The following is a 19,873-nucleotide window of genomic DNA, read 5'->3' on the forward strand; positions in this document are numbered from 1 at the left end:
TGTGTTTGTCCTTAATTTTACAGCTGCTCCTTTGAGCAGAACATCTCTGTGATAAGGCAGGTCTCATTGAAGTTTCACACGTGGACACTTGTGGTCACAGCTGAGTTGTCATGGTCTTGGGATTAGTTTAGTTATTTCCTGTGTTGTTTGAATTAGTTTCCAGCCTGTCCTCATGTCTGCCCACATGCATCTTGTTGTCTCATTAGCTTGTTGTGGATGTTGTGTGTGTTGTGTTTTCCTGTGTCAGTGTCAGCTCATCTGCCTTAGTCAATGATGTCTATGTTCCTGCATTGGTTCCTTCTGTGTTCCCTGTTTCTCTTCCTGCCCGAGTTCCTCGTTGCAGACTGGTTTGTTCTTAGTTCAGTCTTTTTGATGGACAGTAGAGAGAATGCATGTTTAGGGCATTTCAGTTTTGGCTTCACTTTTCAGAACTAGGGGTTGCTGTCTGGTTGCACCCCAGGGAAGTCTGTGACAAATAGGTCTGGAGCAAAACAGAAAACACTTGTATTACTGCTGTGATGGACCCCATCAGATTCTACTTTATACGGTGAATCAAAAGGAGCACATTATTAAGAGGACCTATTATGTGCCCAATATTTAAGTTTGCACCTCGCTTGTAATAACATCATCCTCCCAGCTCAGAGACGGACAAAGGTTGACGGGGGAGCAAGCAGACGAGCCCAGCGGCTCAAATTTAGAGGGATTAGATGCAGGTGAGATTGGATCTTTATCAGACAGCCTCCTCTGAGCTCCAACTTGAAGGAATCTCACATTCCATCAGGTTTTAAGCGATAAACCATTGTGCTAGAGCTGTGTGTGTGTGCGGTGTGTGTGTGTGTCTGTTTAGTCCACAATATGCTGTGTTTTCATTCCTTCAACTCCATAATACATTGCTTTGACTACTCTGCATCCAGACTCGGATCAGTCGGGTGCCACCTCACTCTGCCTACATGCTGGTATTGCAGTGGGAAGACGTTTTAGTAAAAGATGGGAGTAGATAGAAAGGTTATGATTTATGTCAGTGTGAGACGAATGAATCCCTCTGGCAGCCACGGCAATGCATTTATCCGTCTGCCAGTGGATTGCAGAGGGGAGAAAAATAACGCAATAATCGTTTATCAAGTCCAGCTCGGCCCCGCGAGTCAACAGTGAGGGAGGGGGGCTTTCATATTCACCCTGCTTTATTGCCCCTTCTTTGCCCACCACGCGGTCACACACTTATGAGCAGCGCATATAAAACCACTTGTAAGCAGGAGGATAAATGTCAGCCAACGAAAGACCCCTTGCTGTCAGTGAGATTAAGAGAATAAACAAGCTCACGGTCTCCGAGCTCCGCTGCATTCTACTGAATCAAATTCAACCTTCTGTCTTTTTACAAGCTTTTGAAGATATATTCATTATGTGTGGAAATGTTTTTATGTGCGTAATACTTCTTGGTTTGAAATTCAAGTGATTTATGCGACACATTAAAATCTCTGAAGTGAACGCTAACAGCTCCTGTTTTTACTGTTAGGTGCATAATGCCTCGGTGGGAATAATCCTCTTGTTATCTATTTCTCTGCTGCACATTCTTATTTTATGGTTCATGTCATATGCTCTGCTGTAATGATCTTATTTTATGGGGAGTATAGGGAGTCACTTTAACAGTCTGTCATCGGTCTAAATGACACCCGTTTCTGTTTCAGGGTGTTCTCCACACTGTATTTACAGTGTAACCCGGGGTTGGATGTGTACTGTGTTTTACTCAACACTGAGATGAGCCTCACGTTCCACTTGTTAAAGTCCTGGTTCTGTAATCTCTCTGATTTCATGTCTGGCTTCTGCCTTCATTGGTTACATGATCCAACTTTTGATGGAAGGGAGAAAAACAAGCCTTCAGGCATCATTTACTCACATGAAGTGTGTATGGAGCATCCGTGACAAAGCTTTATAATAAGCCAATAAGTTCCTGTGATCGCAGTTTTATCTCCATACGCACAGTAGAGTCAGCCAGGTCTCACCAATGAATGACACAACAAAGTCATTTAGCTGGCAAGAACAACGCCGCTGTACGTTTACCTGTCATTTCACAGCAGAAAGTCTTTACTGTCTGCAATGTAAACACATACGGTGAATATGCTGCACTCAGAGATAGTAATGATGGGGTGTTACGGTACACTGCTCGTACCAGACATGTAATTCCTTTGGAAGTTACTGAGTGGCACATGAACTGCCGGGTGATACAATTACATAGATCTTCGCACAATCTTCCATATCCAAGAGCACACTTAAGCATTCCCCTGAACCCGCCATCCAGCCCAGCCCAGCCCCAGCCTCGGTCTCAGGCTCAGGCTCTCCTCGGTCTCAGGCTCATTTACATGGATGCAGGAAGGGAAAAAACTTCCAGAACTTAATTAATTAAATAAGTGCTAGAATCAAGTGTTAAATCAGGGAAGTTGAATAAAATGATCCCCAACTTTAGCAATGTAAGTCTATGGGGAACATTTTTTGGGGGTCCAGTGGTACCACGTGACAGAACTGGAAGCGTGATTAAACGAGTTGGCCTCTTTGTAAAATTAGCTACAAAGCTCGACGCTCTTCCTGGAGGCTTGGAGCTCACAGTCATAAATGAGCACTAAAATATTAGGCTGGTGGTCAGACAGACAGACAGACACACACACACACACACACACACACACACACACACACACACACACACTACCGAATACACAGCCTCGCAGCGGAGATAAACAAAAATAAGGAAATAATGCGTCACACTTTTGGACATCTCTCCTTGAAGGCATTCATGGCGAAGCACTCGTTTGTCCTCATGAGAAGTGATGGAAGTGACTTTGTGAGGAATTAAGGAGTTTTTTTTTCCATTTTGGCCTTTTATTTAGAGAGAGACTGAAAGGGGGATGATATTGCAGAAATGGTCGCCGGTCGGATTCAAACCCGGGGCCGCTGCAGTGAGGACTCGTCCTCGGTACATGGGTCACCAACTCTACCACTGTGCCATCCCGGACCCCGAACTAAGGAGAGTTTGAAGATTAAAGCGGGCCTACTTTCTCACCTCCACACACTTCACCCTGTAAAAGTTGGCATGGACCAGAAATGATCTCACACACAGGAATCTCATAGTAAGGTGTGCAAGGAGGGGGCTTCAGACAATGTGCAAGTGCTATCTCTGAACCATAATGACTCATTTCATGGACCGACCAATCACAAGCCATTAGGACAGCTGGTGTCGTCATGGGGAGATTCTTTCAGAAATAGAACAGACACAGGAGATAGACGGACTGAGAAACTAAGGAATGAAACTTGGGCTCACCTCACCTGTGTGTGCCGTGCTTAAAACACGCCTTAATGAGGCTCTCTGATTGGCTGCACAAAGCAGCAGGAAGATAACCACAAACAGGACATCAGTTTGAAAGCCGAGAGAATCTGCACTTTGTCCTTTTTTGTCCTGGTTTGTTGCAATAGATAAATGATTTGTGAAAAGGTTCAGTCTTAAAGATCCAGTCAAGCTGGTAGCATGTAAACCTCAGGAATCGATGCATGCTAACCCCGCTTGAATAACGCTCCAAAGGTAGCCTACACTGATGATTGAAAACTGGCATTGTGATTTTCAAAGTGGTCCCATGACCCCTGACCTCAAGATATGTGAATGAAATGAGGTTATATGGGGGCCCTCAAGGGACACTCTTGGGTACCACCAGAACCCATGCAGTATAAATGCGTTATTTTCTCCTAATCCAAAATGGTGTATATTACTATTTCTGCTTACTTGGGTCCCTAAACAGTCTTGAGTTGCAAAAGTGGGTCCGACTGCACGCTGAGACTCTTGTGGATCCAATGGATCTTATTCATGTCTGATGATGTTAGTCTCCATAGTAGCCATTGCATTGGAGTGACTTGAGGTCACTGTATACAATGAGCTGTTGTGACCTCCAGGATAATCACAGCCTCATGAAACTTTACAACCACAAACTAGAGACAGAGGACATTCAGAGGACGGTGGCTTTACTAGACAGATGGACAATAAGGAGGTTTGTAAACAGTTCCCAGAACAGAAGTGCTCGACATCCAATCACTGAAAAATGCAATGCTTGCAGAATTCTCCAAATGTCAAAACATTTAGACACCTAAACCCTGACTCCTCAGCCTGACTTCTTCTATGGGGTTTCTTAAGGTCTTGGTGTCTGAAGGTGATATTATGGAGGGAGGGAGATTATTTGTGATCATTTTTTTGTTTAGGCTCGAGTGGTTAAACAAAGTATTACATTAAACATTGAATCTGTGTATAGTACCACAAACATTACTGCAACAATTAGACATAATAGAACATGGGGATGGTCATCATATACTGCATTAGTAATGTTCTGAGCCCTTTGATGCTTTCACAATTTATTGTATTTAATGCATGAATGAATGAATGAATTATAACTAGAACAACCTGACAAACACTGCTGACCTGCATCTCTAATTAATCTGCAGGTATATCTCCCCCTAAAGAGTGTTAACCTAGCTTCATAATGTACATCATTTAATGTCACAGTATTTGCAATATCTCACTGAAATGCTGCCCCATAGCAACAACAGCCAAACTGTATGAACTCCCTCATGGAGACATGAAACAGGAAATCAGATGGAAAGTTTTAAACATCTTATAGTTTTATGTGAAATTTGGATCTCCATGATCCTGAGAGTGCACAGCAGTTGTTTTAGCAGGCACACTGTGCACACACACACACACACACACACACACAGGCTAAAGATGGCTCCCCGCTGCTCTGCATCCATAAATCACAGAGCGATGTGCAGATGGTCCCACTCACCTCCTCGTACCGGCCTTGTTTGGTTTTCAACACCCACCCTGCAGGTCAAAGATGGCCGACCCAGAGCTGCACGCTCCACTGTGAGCTATGTGTGCACATGTGTAATATAAATATTTATGGAGAGTACGAGATGGCCTATTTGGTGTTAGAATGACAGCGGGTCGTCCAGTGATTTATTATGCGAGCTGAGGTTATCACTGATTTAATCCTGTGTATATAAAAGTTTTACTGTCTATTATTCACTTTAAAGGTTCATTAAAATGCATTGCAATACTCAGTTTAGGTTTCTCAAAGGGAGGAGAGCTGTTGTTAATATAATTAACCATGTACCATTTTGTTACGACGTATGGTTCTTATGTTGCGGTGCCACTGAGGGATGATTCATTTATTGAAATATCTAGTTTTGATATTGCGAACATTATTAAAATGGCAAATGGTTTCTGTAAATACCAGACAACAACCTCCTGTTTTCAAAAGTGAAGCCAATACTGAGTGCTTGAGTGCTTGAGTCCTGTTCAGTCCAACAAGAGCTCAGTGAAAACTTTTTGCCGTCCAACATCTGGACAAAACAGGTTGTGGCAGATATTCCTCATTTCACTAAGTCTTCCTGTCAACACTGGCGACGTTAATAATCTCTTCCTATATACGGGCATCCTAAATCCAGAGTGCTGTACTGCACTGTAGCTGCAGCCGTCTGTCCCTGCACCACTCCCATATCTGGTTCTGTTTGAGCCATATGGGCCCCGTCAGTCCTAAAGCTGGTCCCTCTGCATGATGGAGGCTTGTTTCTCTGCTTGCTGGGACTGTCTGAGACACTTTGATGTCGTCTCACACCCGTAGCCTCCAACTCACACCGGCTACTTTATTCTTCAAAGGACAATACGGTTGGAGCTTTTAAATGTTGGATGACTTCCATAATGAGTTATCAGCAGCAACGTTTCACAATGTGGTATATAAATGTCTTCCTTCTTGAAACTTTGTGGAAATAGCTAAAAGCTATTAAATACAGCTTTTCAAATTGGTTAAGGGAATCTAAATTCCTACCGACCACTGTGATAATATGTACAGCTTGGAAAATATGAGAAATCCCCTTATATGCCGTGCAAAAAACTCCCTTGCGATGAAATCCGTCCCATGGTCTGAGCTCTGGGGGTCACATGAAGATTGAAGAGAAAACGCTCCTTTCCTGCAGTTTCCAAAGTGACGTTAAAAGCCCCAGCCGGCTCCGCTGCTTTAAAATTCTGATTGTAAAATCCAGGTTCAAACAGCGATGAGGTTTCAGCAGCGTTTGTTCCGACGTCAGGCTGGATCAGGATTTTGGGCCTGATGTGCTGGAAAGCTTTGTCCCTCTCTGCAGGGGACACATCACAGTGCTGCTCACTGCACTTCTTACCACTACGGCTGCAACTAATCAGCTTTTCTACGGGAGATTGAATAAATGATTAACTCTTTATTATGTAATATGCATGGGATAATATAAAAAAATCATGTCACAATTATCCCTGGCCAAAATAATTGCAAGTCATGATATTTTGATCATGGGGCACGGTAGTGTAGTGGGTAGCACTGTCGCCTCACAACAAGAGGGTCCCGGGAATCGAACCCAGGATCGACGGGAATCGAACCCAGGAACCCGAGGCAACATTGTTGCAACATTGTTGCCTCGGGTTCGATGGACGATGGATTGATCATGTCAATGAAAAATCAATTTAAAGCGATCAAAAGGGGGAATTAGGAAATGTGATGGAAACTGGAACCACTCATTCTTTTGATCAATGCTCTTGCATGTATTACACCAACACCTACAGTACATCTTAGTTAGGCTGAGACAACAAAATCTCTGAGTTAGGTTGAGGCAACAAAACCTCTAATTAGGTTGAGGCAACAAAATATTTTTGTTAAGTTGAGACAACAAAACCACTTAGGTTGAGACAACAAAACCTCTCAGTTAGGTTGAGGCAACAACATCTTTAATTAGGTTGAGGCAACAAAAACTCTTAGTAAGGTTGAGGCAACAAAACCACTTAGTCACCTGGATGCATTTAATTCATGTGTCCACCATTAAAAGGATCCTAATTTACTTTCCATTGGCATTGCTTTCATGGTGAGAGACTATTTGTGTCCATGTACAGGAAACCAATAGATTGATTGCTGTGGCTAATTCACGACCTGCCGTAAGCCATACATTCAAACTATACATTCGTTATCATCTGTAAATCACCGCTTTTACCTCACAAACTATGACGTGATTGAGCTTTTGCTAACCTCCTCTTTCCTCCCTTTCTCTCAGCACTCAGTCCTTGGATGTCCATGTTCTCCCGCCCCGGCGTGAAAGACTTCTCCCAGCTCACCCTTGACCTGACGAGGAATGAGCTTATTGTGGGTGCCAGGTAAGAAAGTGTAAATCCACTCCAGCGTCTCACCCCGCAGGGCACATTACTGAGAACGTGATACCCTTTCTGACTCACTCATGCAGTGCTGGTTTTCGGATAATGATGCTTGTTAAGTGCTCCGCTGAGGCCTCGTTGGACCAAGTCAAACTTTGGCCTTAGCAGAAGGGATGAACTTGGAAGAGGTGTGTGTGTGTGTGTGTGTGTGTGTGTGTGTGTGTGTGTGTGTGTGTGTGTGTGAGAGAGAGAGAGAGAGAGAGAGAGAGAGAGAGAGACAGAACACTTTTACCTGTTTTGACCCTATTAAAAAGACACAACATGTAACATGCAACATTATCCAACCTCACCGCCCACATGAAGCGAAGAACAGCGACTTAAGGCTGACGGACAGTTACAGTGTGGCCTTTAATCGGCTTTGCTTTAAGTTGACAGCAGCTCCGATGGCCTGTCTGTGCTCTGAGACTTAATTTGCATCATTAAACACATTTGCTTCTGGATGAAGTCTTGTCATGTTGTGCACACACACTCACATATCTCCTTTTGTGTCTGTCTCTCCAGAAACTACCTGTTCAGACTGGACCTCAGTAACATGTCGCTGATACAGGTAGGCACGCTGATCTTCCTACTTCCCTGCTGGTTTTGAAGGGTTTTTTGTTCATGATCTATCAGAGACTGGGATCAGTTGACCTCTATTTGAGAGTTGAAAGTCTTTAAAACTCATTCATTCTTTACAAGTTTGTAACAGTTTCTGGTAGGCAGTGGTGTAGTGGAGGGTATCCGCAGGTATACGGGGTATACCCACCTATCAGCCAGTAAGCCATTGGAATATACAGTATAGGAGAGTATACCGACTTCCTCCTCTGTAACCTACCAGTCTTTCTAGCAGTACACCCACCTCATCAACCACTACTGCTGGTAGGCGTAAACATCATGTGATCAGATGCTTAGAGAGAGGAACAGACCAAGAACCCTCCAACGACCCTCGTATATAACTTATAAACTACAAAGATTGATTTTGTTAACGAGACGAGCAAACAGCAGGCGGGAAGTCCTTCCTCCACATCCCAGCTTCTGCAGCTTCTAGCTTCATTTCACTTCATGTCTGCATCAACATCTCTGTCTTAGTTTCATATTAAAACTAAAGACCTAACTTCGACGTGAAAATGTGATGCTTGTCACTTCACATTTCACTTTGATTGATTCTAATCTTTGCCCATCAATCAAATTTAATGTGATGCATGTCACCAATAAGAAGACAGGCTGGGAATGTAATGGATGATTGATTGATATTGATTGATTGATTATTATCATGATATTATTGGTTGAAATGAGCTGATACTCGCTGATGTAAGCATACTTTGTTTATCAGGAAGAAAATATTCTAGATAAATCTAGATTTCTCATCTATTTTTGGATGCGATCTAAAAAACAAAAAACAAAGGCGACTATCTTTTAAATTGACACATCTCATATGTGAATTTTATGGAACAATTCAAACAGGATGAAAAAATAATATTTGTTTTTAATTTTTTCAGACATCACCTCAGCCTCACATCAATATGTCAGTCTCTAAAGAAAAGCTACCAGCATTGTCTGATCCCATGAGTAATACGCTGATTTATTCACATGCCGTTCTGCAGAAACAGGTCGTATTCTGAGATCAGAATCGACACATGTAATATTTTATCATCCTCCATGTTGCAGAGGATGTAATGAAATTGCAGGGTTGCGTCGAGTGTCTTCACACAGACAAGAGTGTGCATCCTCAGCCCGAGGCCAGAGTGTGTGTGTTTTGTGAAGGTGTTGTGCTGTAAAGCAGCTGGGGTGTAGCCGGGAGTGTTGGCTCTGGGGCACAGGGTTGCTGTACGGTTGCATCAGGCATCACAGATGACAATCCCCCGACTCACTCTGGAAAACGCTGCACCGCTGTCTTTATGAAAGCCACAGTACGGTCTGCACGCTTCATTATAGTCCCCACCACTGCAAGGAAACTTTACTTACATATTCTGTTAATGTTATCAAGGGGGGCATTTCTTTTAGTGCTGTAAAGTATGTCAGTGAAGAGGACATGAGCGTAAAGCAGCACGGCTGTGGTTCAGCACGTTTTAGCTCATTAACTACAAATGTCGTGTACTTTAGCGTTGAGAGATGTGGGACGGACTTTCCAGCTTTCATGCAAACGGTGGTTTCACTCCATGCCAGTGCAACATGAAAATCATCAGGATAGGAAACTTGCTGTAATCTTTGTTTTTTTCCAAAAACTTTTCAAAAGGATTTCTTGGTGCTGCATTAAAGGAAGCTCTGACATTTGAGAATTGGCTTGCTAGCTGATAAATGCCTGCCAGTGCAACTGCTCAAAACAGGGTCTGTGGATTATCTTCAGTGACGGAGGAAGAGAAATCATTGTCAAGTTATTCAAATAAATAAATACAAAAAAATACCAAAACAATATTTTAAGTATACACACTGCATTTGCAGTTTTGTTTAATGGCCCAAAAAATGCAATTACTGATTCAAGCCGCTCGGATTGAATCATCACCACTGACCCTTTTATTCACAGGGTTGTGTAATATATTTTATTCACTCTTTTTAAAGTAACCAAAAGTAGGTTAAGTGTTAAATGTGCAGCATCAGTGACATTATTATTTCAGGGACAAAGACCGGCATTATTTTTCACCACATTTCCCTACAGGATGAGAGCACATCACCAGACTTTGTGAGACAAAGTGGCCTTTCACAGCAGCCCCGGCTGAATGACATGATGTGTACAGCTGCCACCCGTGTGTCACGGCCCATATCAATGCGCCCTTTGTCTGCGTGTCCTGCTTGTCGAGTTTTGGAGGAGACAAGTTGACTTATGTGGGTTTTTTATTTGTTTTCACCCTTGTTGTGTTGTTCTCTGCATCTTTTTGAAGCCGTTCTCTTTGTCTGTAGAAAAAAACCCTGCTACCTCGATTCTCTACAGCTGATTGTGAGCTAAATGAGGTAGATGTCTTTTCACCAGTGTGGAGGTGTTGACCAGGATGCCAAGGAGTCTGAAATCAATGAGAACATTATACAAACTGCCCAGTGAGGCAGAGAGGAGTGTCTGTACCTTGGTGCCGTCCAAAGAGACGGAGGAGGGCGGCTTCTTAAAATACTCCCTTTCTTTTGTTGTATAAGCGAACGGGAAAACAAACCCAGATCTCCCGTTTGCCAGTCAGAGCCTCTGCTTCAACATCAAAGGCTCGTTTCTCTCAGGACTTTGGTTTAGATTCCTGAATCAGTGATATGGGGCTTGAATATCCATAGCACCTGCCAGGGAGCGGACTTTCACCTGGCTTTATTTGCACCAGTTTGACGGTGCAGTACAGTTTTACGGGATATTGGTGGTTGGTTGAAAACGATTCACTTCAGCGTTCTCAGATGAAAAGCTAACAGTGGCTCCAATGTTGGGTCTCTCACTCTCACAGGCGAGAGCTACCCAGAGCAACACTTTATGCCCCTGGCATCGAGGCTGGGTAATCCCACACAAGATGGTCTCTAGTTCAATTCATGAAGTTTTAAGAAAGATATATCTGCACACCAAATAGCTCCTGTTTTAGTTATTTAATTGCAGTAACATTTCAAGCACATGGCTCTTCCTCAGACTTCTGAAGTCTGAACATGGCAAAACATGAAAGCAAAACATGAAAGTATATATGAGAGTCGCACTGCAAGTAGGTTAAATACATCAAATGGGGCTAGGAGTGTAAACTTGATAGGGCAATAGCCCCATCGGCCCACTTGCTCAGACCATGCGCATCTCTGAACTCACACCTGTAAAGTTTTATTGCCTTTTGCATGATTGGGATGCTACGGCTGGGACTGAATCTGACCGCAGACAGACATATGAACACCTGACAAAGTACTCCTTTGTGGTACTTCCTGTCTCCAGGATGACAGTTTACACAGACTGACAAGGTGAAAACAAAACCAGTGTCACTGGCAAAATGCAGCATCTTGCTAAGAACAGAAGCTGGGTTGATAAACTGTCCAGAGATGAAGTGAAAGTCGCTGTTAGTTGTTAATTTTTAAGTCAACCAACATCAGTACTCACATCATTAAGCCATCACATCAGCCATTTGCCTTGGACTGTGTACAAGAGGTGGAAGTAGTCATTGTGATGTCACCTGTTGGTTTCTGGTTTTAAAGTCTCGAGTTCAGCACAAGTGAACAGAAACAGCTGAATAACAACAATAGATGACGCATGGTGTAACGTTATGTTAACATAATAGCAGAGGTCGAAATTACTCAACATATTTAGCCTAACCTAACATTTATGTTAAGTACTACTTTGGAATGCTGTACGGTATCCATCGTCCCACCCCTGGTGTTCTCATAACTTAGGCCACTTAAACGCTGAGCAAAGTGTCCTTTACTTCTAAAGTCGAAGATACAGCCTGATTTGAATCAGCACCAACCAACGCTGTGAAAGTTAACTGAGAAGTCAACTTGTAGAAATGGACCCATCCCTGAGGGACGCCGAGCATGACTGGCTTTACCTTCGAATAAAGGTCGTCCATTGAGAGGGAGGTGAAAGTTAGAAACCACTTGCTGATTGATTGAAAAGCAAACCAGAGAGGGAGCCCATCACGCTCTGATCACAATGCTCGCCCATTCATCTGCTGGACGGGTCGGCCATTATCATGGCCCGTTACCACACACCACCACACACCACCACCCTCCCTTCATCACGGTCTCCGCTTGCCTCTACCGTGTGAAGCTATTAAAGACTGTGTGTGTGTGTGTGTGTGTGTGTGTTGTTTGTTTGTGTGTCATCCAGGCTATCCATGACAGCACCAAATTAGAGAGCTGGCCCAGACCAATCCGTCTCACACCTGAAGCCAAAACAAACAGTCTGGGTGTCGGTAGAAGAGATGAAGGGCTGCACGTATATTTCTTGCTGTGTTTGTGTTTGTGTGTTTGTGTTTGTGTGTGTGTGTGTGTGTGTGTGTGTGTGTGTGTTTGTGAGTGTATGCATGCCAGCTTTGCGGAGGCCTTTGAGGGCAGAACAGGCCAGCGGGGGGAGGGGCACCGAGGTGCTGATTCCAGTGCTTTTAAAGGCTCAGCCCGGGCCGCTGTGGAGAGAACACCTGCGACGACCATTAGTGAGCAGGAAAGCATAGAGGAACAGGAGCGTAGGCAATCAGGGGAGGGTGAGCGGGAGGAGACGGGGATGAAGAGGTAGGCAGCAGAGTGAAAGGGCGAGACGAGGAGCGAGAAACAGAAGCAACAACACTGAAAATCACATATGCAGAGCTCAGATGAAGACAAACGAGAGAGGCGTGGATCTGAGAGAGTGCTGTACCGGCTCAGGACGTGACCGTGGACCGCTTTCAAAGCCTTCAGAGACAGTTTGGTACACACTCTAACTGCTGCTGTTGTGTTCATGTAGACGAAAAACAGACTTTGGCGAAGTAACTGGAGGTTGAATAAAGCAAAAGGAACCATTTCCCTCCAGCCTGATGAATAACATCATATGACAAAGGAGAGATGCTAACAGAGGAAGGAACCAGTGTTGTGGTGAAACGGGTGTTTCAGTTTAACCAGTGACCGTGTTAACTGGTGACTTTCAGCCAAATGTGTCCAAAACTGATTGAAGGGTTTTTCGAGGACTACATTGGCGTTTTCAACTGCTGCCGTCACTACGAGCAACCACGGACACATTCAGCTGAAAGTCACCGGTCACAACTCGTCACCTATCAAACCCTCGTGGCTGTATGAATACAATTGAATTGAAGTGAATTGAAATTGAATTATTTGTAAAAGTCAAAAAAGTCAAACCTGAGAGTCTTTGTCATGGTGACCACAGATAATGGAGCTATCTAGTGACTTGATGCCCGTAATATCTCGCTGGCGTAATGTTACACAACAAATACACTGGACACTAAATATTCATGTATTCTACCCACTCACTAACAGACAACACACATCTGAGTCTAATTGTTTACGTTGCATTCATCTTAATGTTCTTCCATAGCTGTACTTTTGTTGCCAAACAGCGTGAACACACTAACATACTTTAATAACTGTATAAGGGTCTATAGGAAGAGCAGTACATTGTATTTGCACATTCAAATGAATTATCCGCAATTTTCAATTTGCATCAGATGATTGCCGTCAGCTGCTTCACTCATGTTTCATCATCAGTGGTCCATTCATCAGCTGCTTGGCTAAAAGTTGACACACTCACCATCTACTCTGTTGATATCTTTACGTCTCGGTTTTTGGTATTGGTGACGTAAATACGATCTAATGTTCACATATGTGTTCGTCAGTAATGAGCCTGTTTGTTGTGCTCAGACGGCAACCTCTGGACTGAAGTACCTTATACCTGCATTCTCTCTGCTGGCCATCAGGGGGCGACTCCTCTGGTTGTAAAAAGAAGTCTAATTGGATGGAAGTCAATGAGAAAATTAGCCTACTTCTCACTTTTATAAACATGGTAAACATTCGATTATGGACTCAATCTCTAGTTTCAAGTCTTCTTCATTTATTAAATTAAGGTCCATTTACAGTCAAATAGACCATAAAGCAGGGGATGCTTTAGGGCGGGGCTACCCTGTGATTGACAGGAGCTACCATGTTACCAATGCAGTATGATGACTTTAACACTTGTAAAGTTAACCTTGAATTATGAAGCTAACTTTTTTAAAAGCTTCACACCAGAATCCAGAAGGATCCAGATCCAGTAAGGGTGCTGCTCTGCCTCTTGTGTACTTCATTTAGACTGTTGAGTTGGACCGTTGCTCCTCCAAATATGGTCACCTCCACCTGCACTGGTTGCAAACATGACAAGATGGTGACAACCAAAATGCCAAAGTCGATGCTTCAAAATCCTAGTCCACATACGGTGATGTCACAATGGCCCTGTTGACTTCTTATATACAGTCTATGGGTGTGCTATAAATCAGATGTGTGAAAAGTTGTAAACAGCCTGCAGGTTATCCAGCAGAGGATTTATGATCCGGTTTACTGTAAACATCCATCACAGTTTACAAACGGACCTCCTGGTTTCACTTGAACCTACTTACTGTCGCTGTGTGCATAGTTTTTCTCTGCAATGAGGGATTATTACTGACATTCTGGTGTGCTCACTTTTGGTTTATCTCCAGATTAGGTAGTTTAGCTGCTTTCTTGTCTTTATTAGGTAGTTCCCCAAGTAAGAAGTATATGAAGTACATGGACGATATGAACATGCTTTGATTACCTTGGTGAACACAATTTCTGATTTAACGAGATCCATCCATCCATTGTCTACCAATTAAAACATCCTGGAATCATGTTACCATTTACATGAACATCAATTTTAGTGGAAAACAATCTAAAGACACTTAATAAGGTAATCCTAAATCATAAGGCCCACCTGCATAAACAAAGCATAAATACATAAAAAATAGCAACATTGTGTGAGTCTGTTCTTTCTTACATGATGACTTTTTCTATCACACTGATTTTTTTCTCTTCTCTACAACGATAACAAGCTCGACAGATTTTTCAAGTCACCCTTCATCATAGTTTCAACAACATTATTGGCCAAGTTGCATGTTCCTGTTCCTCAGCTTGTTGTAGGATAATGGACAGCGCTGTTGGCACCCACCCACACACACACACACACACACACACACACACACACACACACACACACACACACACACACACACACACACACACACACACAGGTGCGTTCTAAGTGTCGCTGATCAATGTGTCCTGTAATTCACCATCATACCCACAGCTTCCTCACACTGGGAATCACATGCTGCCGTATACTCCTGGTTTGTTGCTGTTCATTTCTAAAGTCTCTCAGTCGGTTGGTGTGCGATGTGGTGCCGGTATGAGAGCCGGTCTGGGTCTGACTCCAGTCCTCCCACATGCTCGGCCCTTCTCTCCCTCTCTCCGTTGTGCTGGTCGGCCTGATCCCACCGCGGTCAGAGCGGCAGGAAGACGGTGGTGGGAGGCGGAATAGAAAGGCTGGTAGAGTGAAGGGAGAGCTCTGTTTCTGTCATCTGTTCCTCTGGATTGTTTATTTTTGTTTGTACTGTGATGCAGATCTGCCAGATGTGCCATGAGCAATTCCACTGCTGCCAAGAAAGAAAAAGAAAAAGAAAAAAACAGCAACTTTTGATGGGAAAACTTTTGAGATGGGAATGAATGCACGGCCGTCTTTCTCTCACCTTCTTTTGTAGTCTGAAACTAAAAGACATGCAGAGCCTATTTTAGATTCTTTGGTTCTTCCACATGTTGCAAGCGACTACCAGGAGATAGACTATTGATTTTACTCCGCTAACATATTTGTACAAGATCACGGAGCTGCAGGATTGTACTTAATGTGTTTCGGTGGATTGCTTTCTTCCCCAGGTTTGTGTGCGCCGTGGTAGTCAGCGTTGTCAGTTTGCGACCAACGGCTTCGCATTCCTCACACATCTGCACACGCATTTCTATCCTTTCCCTCTATTTTTCACCTGCACTCACAGATGTGCAGTTATCTGATAAAGTTGAGGGATCACAGGCTCCAGCGTGACAAGACGGCGAGGAATGTAACTCCTAGTATCAGCCACTCAGCTGGTACGGGGGTCAGAGGTCAGATGTTCTGACCATTTCTCTCTACTGAGCTTAATCGCCGGCGTCGTCAGAGACGGAGAACAGAGGAGATGTAGTTATAAGCAGAGGAGAGACTGAGAGAGAAGAGAAAAAAAGAGTATAGGAAATATCTCTCCACCGGCTCATTTTTTCTACTCTGCTCACGTTAATGAAAGAACAGAATGTTTTCCCCAAATTGAATAGCAGGACAGGAAGTGCAAAGATCGTAGTATCAGGTTTTGAGGACTATTTACACCAGTTACTAGTGGATGAAACATTGGAAGACAGCAGCTGTGTCAGACTGGATTCACAGCAGTTGGTTGGATGGACTCCAACAGTGAAAAAGTTTGATGCCAAAAAAAAGTATTAAAATGTTGATTAAAAACTTGCAGCATAGGCCTGTTGTCAGCGGTTTATTGATGTCCTCAGTTTGCTCCAAAAATCATGTTGTCAAAATATGCAGATTTAGTTTACTTATTAAAAACAGAAAAGCAAACCAGGACAGCTGTGTCTATCCATAAATTGTGTGTGTGTGTGTGTGTGTGTGTGTGTGTGTATGTATATATATATATATATACATACAGTATATACCAGTCTGGTCTCCTACAAAAAACAAGTGCATTGTCAATTATGTCTCAATAAAAATCCCTTTTTTCCTTTTGGATCACGTTTGTATTTGACTTATCACACAATACGTTTGTTTGTGAAGACCATAGGCTGTAAATAAGAAGTGCATGTATGTAGAAACGTCGAGATTCAACATACAATGCCAACGTTTTTAATCTGGCAAAAAATGTAGCAAACTGCAGCATAAATAATCATTTTGCTTTCAGCACTGAATGACAGGACGGCATGTTGCGAACAAATCAGCAAAACATGAATACAACACAGCTGGAAAATAAAATAACGTAAACTCACACTGAACAAATTAAACCCTCATGTATGAGCAAGAAAAGTCCTGCCAGAAACAGACTGTTGAAGCAAATGAAAGCACATTTGCACCAAGAAGTTATGGCAAATGCAAGCAGTTTGTTTGTCCCTTGGCTGTACGTGCAAGTGTGCAGACGTGAAGGGAGGGGAGGAGTGTGTCAGTCCATCAGATAATCCTTGCAAAGATAAGACAGCAGCAACCTGGAGGTGGGAATGTAAACAGCATATTACTGTGTGGATCTCCATCCATCTCCCTGCTGTAACCCTCTATACTCATTCTCTCTATCTCGTCCTCTAAATCCCATGTAGTGAAAATATCACCAGAGAACAGAGCGTATGTGGAACTGCTGTTGCATTTCTATCAGGTTGCATTGAATCTCTGTGTCCATTACGTCGCTCCGCTAGTTTCCCATTGTTTGTAACAATCGGGCTGTGCATCAATATGCAGACCTTTCTCCGAAGCGTATTGTGTGTGCTTTCTTCGGTGCTGCAGACGATGACGGACGTGCACGCCATGGCAAGGCTGCTCATTCATCCACACGGCCGACTGTAAAACAGGGATGTGGTGCGAGAGGACAGCGGGAGAAGAGTTCATCTCTTTGTCTCTTTAAGGTCCAAAACACACGGAGCCTCAGTCCCATCCTGCAGGTGTGCTGCTGTTGAATCGCTGTGATCCATATGGCAGAGCACGGTCTGATTGCTTTGCTCTTTTTGTAAATGTATTGTTGGGGCAATGGTTGCTTTTTTTCTTTGAGTTCTCTCCTTTCAAAAACTGCAGTTGTTATTCCCTTCCACTGCTAAGCGTTTCAACAGCCATTATCCCTGATACGAAGGCACCCAAAGAGAGGTCTTGCTCTCGAGGTCACCTCTATCATTATTTTCCAGGCGGGGGACTTTTTGTTTTCTCGGTGAGGACGTTTGAGACAGGAGTGGTCCCCTGTGTGTCGGGGACCTGGGATTTGTCCTTGATGTGGTGTTTGTGCTCGGGGTTGTTCGAGTTGAGCCGTGGTCTCTGGCTCCTGCAGCCAATCAGATGATGAGCAGCCCCCAGGTGGCCGTCCTGCTGGGCCACATGATGGCCTGTCTCTTCAGAGTTAAAGACCTCTTTACCAGATGCAGGGCTGGGAGACAGCCTGCCAATCTGTGTTTCTACCCTGCAGAAAAGCAGAAGGGGAGGTTAAACTGGTACAAGAGCCTCTGATAGCAATACTTGGGATGAACTGGATATATTTTCATCATGGGAAAAAAGATGTACCTCTTATAAATATTATTAAGTGCAGCAAAGAGGGAAAATAAAATTGGCTTAAAAGGATCCCCCCCAAATGTTTTTTATACATATTTATTCATGGAAAAGATGACATACAGGCAAAGCAAGGCAGGTTTGTTTCACATTTCAGCAACAAGATAATTCAAAGTCCAAATGAAACATGAACATACAAATGCATTTAAATACAATTAAAAACATTTAAGAGACAAGAGAATAGAATATCAAAACAAGCTAAAATAGAAGGAGACAGGTATAAAATACAAGAATGAAAGTTTCAGTGTAACAGTGACAAATAAGTCAATATTGGGTTTAAGTAAGTAAGTAAGTACGTTAGTGACATAACAAATAAGTCAGCTTTTGGTTTAAGGGCTTTCTGAGTTTTTCCGATCCGATGCCGGGGTCCTGGGAAAAAGGATGTCAGATGTTGTACAGACAGTAAAACTTGTGCAATATAAATAAATTAATTGAATTGAATTAAGTAAATTCAAACTAAATGTTAAAGCACGAGGACTGTCGGTTCACAGTAAACCAGTGAAGTGAAGAAGAACCAGACACTCTGTGCAGAGGACAGCTACTGCCAGGTTGAACAGCTGGTTTGCTGCTGTTTGCTCCCAGCATGCATCTTTTCCCCGCGGTGGATGAAGGTCAGGAGAGCAGAGCTGAGGTCAAGTGTCACTGTTTGCTCCTTTTAAACAGGAAATGCCTTGTGCAAACTCCCTCATCAACAGCGGTAGTTGGGAGCGTCCCAGCAGACCAGAAGAAAACTCAAAGCCTCTGTTATCTTAGGTGTTTTTGTTAGATATGCAACGCTCCTTTGGGGCAGGAGGAATTTGTCCCTGACCTTTTCTCATGCAGGTATCTCTATGATTTGTCATCGACATTATGCGTGGCACATACAGCTCCAGTCCTCGCGGTGCTGAAGGGCAGAGAGGATTCATGGAGACGGCAGAGGATCTGAATGGATGAAAGGCCATAGGACGGACATTAAGCTGACCCTCTCAGATATTCATACCCTTGATTCGTCCACAGTATCAAACTCCTCTTCGCTTTGCCCCTAGTTTGATGACTCAAGGCTGATTTCATTCACACCCTTCATTAATTTCTGTGCTGCAGTTTGGCCGGAGATTTAATTATTGATGCGGTCTTTGTCGGGATGGAGGTCTAATGCGTGAGCTACAGAGCTGAGGCAGCTCGTCACCCAGCAACGTGCTGCAGCTCGGGCGGCCGGCAAATAACTACGAAAGTGCCGTTAACTAAAAATGTAATGTGACAAATTAGTCAATGTTTGGGCTAAATAACTTTCCATGTGACGTTACTTAAGTACAGAAGTCAACGTTGACTTGGTTTCACGCAAGAAAATGAACGGTCTCCTGGGTGAAAGTCCTGCATTTTCAGTCCTGCCTGACAACTTCAACTGCTGTTGCTGTTGTCAGCCTGAGGTCTTTGGGTTGGGGAAGAAGACAAGACAAAGGCAGAAAAAAGACCCTCAATAGGTAAAATCACTGATTAACTTTGTGTGTTGTGATGCCAAAAATACCTGCCAGCTTGATGTGCCAGAGTCCAGAGTGTCCCACAACATTACAATTTAAACTACAGAACAGTTGTGCTATATTTAGTAAATATAACGTTTGCCCATTTCTTTCTTTCTTTCATAATTATTATTTTTAATGCAAAGTGAAAATGATGCACTCTACTGGCATTTATTCCACGTTAGTGTGCCTATATATCTTGTGCGTGGGAGCATACAGTACAGTAGAGCCCAGTAAGTGTTTGTGGAAGAGAAGGAATACTCCACTGTGCTGGTTGGCTGGTCATGGAGAGACTGTCTGCTCTCACCTGTCAGCCTATAATGTGGAATTACAGTG

General features: G+C 43.4%; 1 protein-coding gene across 10 annotated transcripts in view; it reads left to right on the forward strand.

Moving 5' to 3' along the window:
- The window catches only part of sema5ba (sema domain, seven thrombospondin repeats (type 1 and type 1-like), transmembrane domain (TM) and short cytoplasmic domain, (semaphorin) 5Ba), a 198,935-nt gene that overhangs the window by 97,581 nt on the left and 81,481 nt on the right, over positions 1-19,873 (forward strand). For all 10 annotated transcript variants that reach the window (XM_084022574.1, XM_084022573.1, XM_084022575.1 and 7 more), the window contains 2 exons: positions 7,108-7,207; positions 7,766-7,811. In XM_084022574.1, the coding sequence (XP_083878700.1) occupies positions 7,108-7,207; positions 7,766-7,811 (146 nt within the window). The remainder of the gene's footprint in view (positions 1-7,107; positions 7,208-7,765; positions 7,812-19,873) is intronic.

The sequence above is a fragment of the Eutrigla gurnardus genome (genome assembly GCF_963514095.1).
Source record: "Eutrigla gurnardus genome assembly, chromosome: 12".
NCBI lineage: Eukaryota > Metazoa > Chordata > Actinopteri > Perciformes > Triglidae > Eutrigla > Eutrigla gurnardus.